Genomic DNA, 7,381 nt, shown 5'->3' on the forward strand with positions numbered 1-7,381 from the left:
TTCTAAGCCTAGTAAATAGGAAAGGAATAGAGAAACTTATTTTTCTTGCCAATTTCTTGTTTAGTCATATTTTTATACTCAATAAACTAGATTTTTTAGCTGTTATCGATATTTGCGTGCACCTTAAGTACATCATTTTCCACAGTTAAGGCGTGCACCTGACACAGTTTGCATGCACCTGACATCGTCAAAGCTGTCAAAGACAGCTAATCCTAATCAAAGAGTGCGTTGTTAATGTCATAGGAACGTACATTTCCGCGCAAAAACAGTATTTGTATTCCTTGGGGGAATAAATATTAAGCGATGAATTTTTTTTTACAGTTAAGGCAGGTACTAACCTATTTTTTATCTAATTTTTCTATTCTTCATTAATAGAAAAACGTCAGAGGGATGTAGTTTCTTGCTAATTTCTTGCTTAGTCATTTTTGTTTTACTCAATAAACCACGTTTTTTAGCTGTTGAGAACGTTTGCGTGCACCTGACGTTTTCAAAGACTTAAAATAATTAAATCTAGGACAGTTAGTTCTAATCAAAGAGTGCGTTGTTAATGTCATAAAAAGAGGATAAAGATCCTCCTGAGCCATTGCTGGCGTATAGGACGTCGAGTAAACGTTTCAGTTGCTGCGTATTTTTACAGGGACAAGTAGCAAGCTTGCCGCCAAACCTTGCTGTAGCGGGGATCGGTTAATGTCAAAGCAACGTAAATTAACACGCAAAAACAGTATTAGTATTTCCTGAGATTAAAATATCAAGCACTTATAGCACAGTTTATATAATTATCCAGTAAGCTTATCGCAGATCATTTCTGGTCTTCGTTCTCGGTGCGAACAAAAAGCTCCTCCCACTTCTTCCTGCAGTTATGGATAGCAGGTTTCCACTTGTTTCCGATTGTTTCGCGTCTGAGTGTATTATTCCTAACAGGAGGTTTCTACTTGTTTCCGATTGTTTCGCGTCTGACTTGTCTACCCGTGAAAAGATAAGATGCCACTTATGTTTCTACGTTCTTTGGAGCACTCGAACCCCGGTCCGGGTTTTTATAATGGGAGAGATAGGGGCTGATCATATTGGATAATTACATAAACTGTGACTTATAGTTACAAATAGCGAGATAAAGTAAACAAAACAAAAATTCCAGATACAGAAAACAAAGCATATCTGGCAGACATAAAATTATTTAGTTTTTTACAATTTCGGGATGCAACTTTTTTCATTTCATATAGCGGCATTATAATATGCAACAAGTCTGGCAGCATTAAAAATAAGTCCCTTAAAACCTGGTGCAACTTACCTTCCCCTAATACAATATTTAATATAAACTGATCAACACAACTAATAAGAATATGTGCTATAGCTATACTTAATATGACATAACATTTTTTTACAGATATATCTACTGTTTTATCACACATAGTCAGGACACAAATTGTGGAGACCAATTCAGTTATAGTAAAAAATAGTTGATGGTTCCACTGAGAATAGAAATCGTCATTCCAATAGTTAAAATATCCCCACCATGCATAGTAATGAGAATAGTAAACTGAAACAAACAGAATAAACATTGAACAGCGAAGTTTTCCACGTAACAATAAATGTAAGAGGTATTTCACAGATTCATATGACGATATCATGAAGATAGCAGTTGTTGTCCAAATTTTCAGGGTATTCGAAGTGGCATTGAAGTAGACATGTTTGTAACTAGCAACACCGGCTTCGTAAGAACCTTAAAGAAAATCATATAAAGATAAAAAATGAAAACAAAATCTGAATCAGAATTCAAAATCAGGAAACATTCATTTGTGGGCAATTCAGAAACGAAAGGTCATTTGGATTTTTAGGGTATAAAAAAACATCTTTTTGTTTCAGTTGTCCAATCGCAACACAGCGAATTTTCATCTAAAAAGTCCCCAGTCTTCACGGGAAAAGGACTTGCGAGCGGCAGGTTTCAACCAAGAACCTTTAATAAAAAAAAACTTAAAATTAAACGAATAATTTTTGAATTCCAAATACTCAATATTTTGTTGGATGCATCGTTTAGGCTTTTTGATATGAACCTTGTCTTTCGTTCAGGAGAGACGTGTACCCTTGAAGGTTGAAAAATTAGATAAATTTACGATACACGGACTAAGTCCAACTTTCCGACTTGAATAGAAAACAATTTATTTATATAGATCCCAAATACGTAATTTTTCACGAGGGCTCGTCATATAAAATGACCCCCTGGAAGGGGTGCCTATGCGTTCCGTAACTATTTTTATTCCGTGGAGCCAACATAACAAAACTAATTTTGTCTGTCAAATGCTTGATTTCTCAGACACTGAAATACACCATTTTACAGCGGAAATTTTACTTTTGACCATTTTAATGTATAACTTATTTACTATTTAGCACATTGAAAATTCAGTTCACCTGGTTGAAAAGTTAAAAAACTTTTATGTAAAACAAGACATAATTTAGGCTAGTTTCGGTGGGATTTCTATACCGCTCGTGATATTGCGAAATGCATATTCGCTCTCCAAATAAAACTAATTAAAAAAAAAACATTCCATAAAGGAATTTTTCAAAAAAAAGTAAAGGGCTATATTAAACAAAAGGTGAGCAGAAATAAATTCAAATAATAACTCTAGAGTCAAACGAGCATAAATCATTATCAGTAAATAAATGAAATAAAAAATAGTATTACAAGAAATATTCAAATCAAACTTGAAACGAACAGAAATTATCACAAAAAAGAGGGGCTAACGCCCTCTAAGATTTATGACCAAAACGTCATTGCATTTTACTAAAAACAATTTTGATTTCGAGCTGTGTTTTTGTTTTTCATAACATCATCAAAAACAAGAAAGTCAAAATAATAACAAAGATTAATGAAAAGTTCAAATTAATCTAAGACTAACAGTTTAAAATACATTGATTTATTAACACTTATCAGTATATCATTGATTATATACTGGGAAATTTTGTATTTATTAGCGTTAAAAAGGTGAAGCCGTTTAAAATGCATTTTGTTTTCAGTAAAATGAAAATGATTCTCTGGTCTTTAGAAAGAATAGGCTCTACTCCTTTTTGCGTTAGTTTTGTGTTAAACTGATCATTTTTTTGTAATTTCTGTTCGTTTTGTGGTTCGTTTATTTAATGACAGTGATTTATGTTCGTTTTCCGCTTGAATTACTATTTGACTTTATTTCTCCCTGTCTAAAGCTTAATTAATCTTTTTTTTACTTTAGCCCCCCAATAATCTCTGAAGTTTTCACCTTAGTATCCTTACCTACACATTAGTACCCTTTACTTTTCTTTGAAAAGCTGCTCTTGCGTCAAAGGTATTGCTTGACGCACTTTTTTGACAACCTGCATGTACATAGTATGTTTTTAATTAGGGTAAAACCCCTCAACATTTCCTGAAAATTTCACTTTAGTGCCCTTACCCCTCGCCTTAGTACCTTTTGCTTTTCTTCGAAAAACTTATTTTGCAGGATTTTTTTCATCTGTAGTAGCAGTCGTAGTATCAAAAGTCGTCGTAGCCGTTTTAGCAGTAGTCATAATAGTAGTAATCAAAATAGCTACAGCAGCAGTAGTCATAGTAGCAACAGTCGTAGCGACAGTAATCGTAGTAGTAGTAGTCGTATTCGTAGCAGTAGTACAAGTCGTAGTAGAAGTATTTGTAGTAGTCGGAACAGTTGCAGTAGTAGTTTTAGTAGTAGCAATCTTGTTCATAGCAATAGTACTAGTCGTAGTATTAGTAGCAGCTGTAGTAGTAGTAGTTTTAGTACTCGTAGTAGCAGTAGTTATAGTAGTACTCTTAGTCGTAGTTTTAGTAGTAGTAGCAGTGACAGCAATAGTGATCGTAGTAGTTGTAGTCGCAGCACTAGCTATCACAGCAGTATTAATCGTAGCAGTAATAGTTATAGTAAGTATTAGCCATAATTATGGCAGTAGTTGTAGTCCTAGTTGTAATAGTAGTCGTAGTAGTCACAGTAGCAGTAGTCATAGTAATAGCAGTAGTAGTAGTCATAGTAGAAGTAGTCGTATTAGTAGTATGCACACAGTGTCTTTTGGTTATTTCATCATCCCCCTCAACATGCCCTGAAAGTTTCAATTGAATAACCTAAGCCGTTCCTGAGGTATTGTTGATAAGTCCTTTTGACAACTTACATGCACAGTGGGTTTTGATTTAGGTAAAACAAAATACTTAAACATTCCCTGAAATTTTCACCTTAGTACCCTTAGCCGTTTTAGAGATACAGGGTAAAACATGTCCCCCTTTCCCAATAACAAAACAAATATGTAAAAAATGGGCAACTTCCGTAACTAACTCTTGCCTCACTGGCTGTAGGGGTCAAGTTATCCCTGGAAGCCTTGTTACTAGACCTTTTCACCAATTTTTGAACTGTGTGCCTATCTTCAATATTTTGATCAGATGTCTTTGGGGCGAGGGCAGCCAAAAGGGTTGTAGAAGATGCCGGTTGCCTTTCAATCATTTTTAACTCTCTTTTATCAAACTGCAACAAGGATAAAACTCGCACCATTTTAGCCATTGGTGTTCAAAAAATCTCTCGTTCTCGTGGTTGTTTCTACATTGGGAGGACCTATCAACAATTAGGAGAGAGGTTATCAGAACACAAATCTTCAATCGACAAAGCCATGAAGCTACGCCAAAGGCTCAAGAGTTTCGATTCCACCTTAGCTCAGCACTTTAGGATAAACCATGCCGTTTTAGTTTCTTTGATAACACCCTCATCTTCGTCCCGTTAAATGTCTCATGCAAGCTTTTAGGGAGGCTGTTGAAATCAAGAAGCAAATACAGAAAAATCACGCTTAATAGAGACACTGGATAATTTTTTTCACCCCCATTTAAATGAACTCATTAATTCCGATCCTTCATATTAAAATCTTTTATTAAAATCGTATTTCACAGCCTAGTAAGATATCAGATAATAACCTACCTAGTAAGGGATAAGCGTTCAAAAGACCTTAACACAAAATTATTTGTCATGTTTAATGTCTTTTTTGACATTATTATTATTATTATTATTATTGACATTATTATTTGTATAGTCGTTCAATGTCTGATATTTTTTTTTCTTCTCAGTTGCCTTTTCACCGTTACTTGGAAAGGGCCTCTTATATTTTATTGCTTGTTTTTGTGGTTTGTCAAAAAAAAATCTGGATGTTTAGTATAAAAAATCAACTAAAATCAATTATAAATCACAGTATAAAAAATCAAACCATTGCCCATTGCCTATTTGAATACATTGTTCCAATACTCACACAGTGAACTCTTAAAACTAGTGTTGGGCGATATTCAATATCGATATTGATATATCGATATATCAGAGCAAATATCGATATCGAATATCGAAACGAAATTATCAATTTCGAAAACGATATTTGATTATATTTGACTATTTTCGGCCTTTTCTGCTACTGGTAAACGTCTTGCAGAAAAGTTCAACATAGAAAATTTTTTGGGAAATGGGTGAGAAGAAGAACAATGATGTATTTAATCCATTGACTCATACATGCTGATACACAGCATACTTACCTGTATCCATAAGTTGGTATAGCCTGTTCTCAAACTAAAAATACGTTTAGTCAGGAGGACTTCCAAATGTTGCTGAGAACCTCCAAAAGGCCTTGGCTGTATAATTGCCTTCTAAGCTTATAGGCCTTGCTCATATAACAGAGGATTGGCTTTTTATGCTGATTCCAATTATATAGGATTCATTCAGTTTAATGTTCCCATCAAAATATACGAGCCTGAGAAAATTTGTGTGATTTTTGGGAAAGGGAGAAACCCCCAAAAAAGGCAAAGAATCTTAAAGAAAAGCGTGCCATCAGATTCAGCATATCTTGGAACCCTACAGTAAAGATTTTAACCTCCCGTCAGCATAAATGTAGAACTTTATATTTTTTGTCAGAATAAAAATCACGGATGCATGTTTATTTATTCCTCTTTCTTTCGCCAGCGTGATCGCATCAATTCAAAGGCCCAAGAATGTTGGGAAAGTGCTAGTTCGAAAGAAAATAACAGTTCTAGTTCCCTTTTAAAGTGACCCGAGATATTGGAGAGCCAATAGCCCCCTCCCACGCCCATTTTCCCTGAAAACACCCGATCCCAATTTTGAGATATTCATTTTGTTCACCATAGTTGAAAGATCGAAAAAATGTTCCTCCGGAGATAACCTGACTCCCCGCAACCTGAGGAAAGGGCTTTAAGTTATGAATTTGCCTATTGTTTACGTATAGTATTTTTTTATTTGTAAGTAAACAGGCCTTTTTAGGGGAGGGCGAATTTTCTGTGGGGGGATTTTCCACAGGTAGAATTTCCCATGGGCAGGGAAGTTTCCGGGGCTGAACTAACAAGGGGGAATTTTACACCGGAGAATCTGTCATAACTCCTATACGAAATTCGTCATAATGTTTCTCTGCCGATTCAATTTTTGATGTAGAGATGTTCCGAGGAAATTGTCATGATCCCCCCATGGTGCCCGGGGGAAGGGCTATGAGTTATGAATTTTGTCTGTTGTTTACATATAGTTTCTGTTATTTGGAAGTAAATAGACGTTTTTAAGGAGGGAAATTTTTCGCAAGGGGATTTTCCACGGGGAGAATTTTCCATGGGCAGGGAAGTTTCCGAAGATGAATTTATAAGGAGAAATATTATAAGGGAGAATTTGCCAGAACTCATATCAAATTTATTTTACTTTCTCTTTGCCGATTCAATTTAACATCTAGAGATGTTCCGGGGATATTATCCGCGGTAAATTTTCAGAGAGGTTAAAATTGCCTGGGAGATTTTTTTGTGGGAGGAGGGAGTTCCCACGGGGAAATTTTCCATGGGAAAGTTTTCAGTGGGAGTAATTCTTCGTGGCGGAATTTTCCGCAGAAGATATTCTCCATGTGGGAATTTTTTGCGGGAGAAATTCTTCATCAGAGGATTTTCCGTGGAAGAAACTTTCCATTCGGAGGATGAGATTTCAATGAAAAATTTCGTGTTGAAGGAGTTTTCCGGCATGATTTGAAAAAGATCAAAAATTAAATGAAAGACAAGTCTTTTTTTTCAAATGAAAATAGGCTTAAGAGAAATTTCTAGGCAAAATTGTCCACAAGAAAATATCTGGGTGGAATTTTCAGCAGGGACGGATTTGTAGTGATGATTTCCTGGTATTAAATGAAAACAACCAAAAATTAAATAAAAAAAAAAAATTTCAACGGAAACTAGGGAGACATATTGAAACTTGAAACAAAAAGAAATCCTAAGTAGAGATGGGGGTACCAGCGCGGACGGGGAGTCCATATATGGGCATAGAGTCATTAGTGAGAATGATTGCGTAATCGGTCAATGACCTCTTTCTCCAGGTGTGTTTTTGGCACGCCCTCAGCG

The 7,381-nt window shown here is 35.4% G+C and overlaps 2 protein-coding genes across 2 annotated transcripts in view; one reads left to right on the forward strand and one right to left on the reverse strand.

Annotated features, from left to right (window-relative positions):
• Tim23 (translocase of inner mitochondrial membrane 23) overlaps window positions 1–7,381 on the forward strand; it is a 294,534-nt gene that overhangs the window by 126,364 nt on the left and 160,789 nt on the right. The gene's annotated exons all lie outside the window — the stretch shown is intronic.
• The window catches only part of LOC148939627 (uncharacterized), a 14,945-nt gene continuing 8,647 nt past the window's right edge, over window positions 1,084–7,381 (reverse strand). Inside the window, exon 3 of the mRNA XM_089107232.1 lies at window positions 1,084–1,720. Within this exon, the coding sequence (XP_088963358.1) occupies window positions 1,095–1,720 (626 nt within the window). The 3' untranslated portion in view covers window positions 1,084–1,094. The remainder of the gene's footprint in view (window positions 1,721–7,381) is intronic.

This window comes from Artemia sp. Qi Xiang Cuo, chromosome 21 (genome assembly GCF_049724085.1).
Source record: "Artemia sp. Qi Xiang Cuo chromosome 21, ASM4972408v1, whole genome shotgun sequence".
Lineage (NCBI taxonomy): Eukaryota > Metazoa > Arthropoda > Branchiopoda > Anostraca > Artemiidae > Artemia > Artemia sp. Qi Xiang Cuo.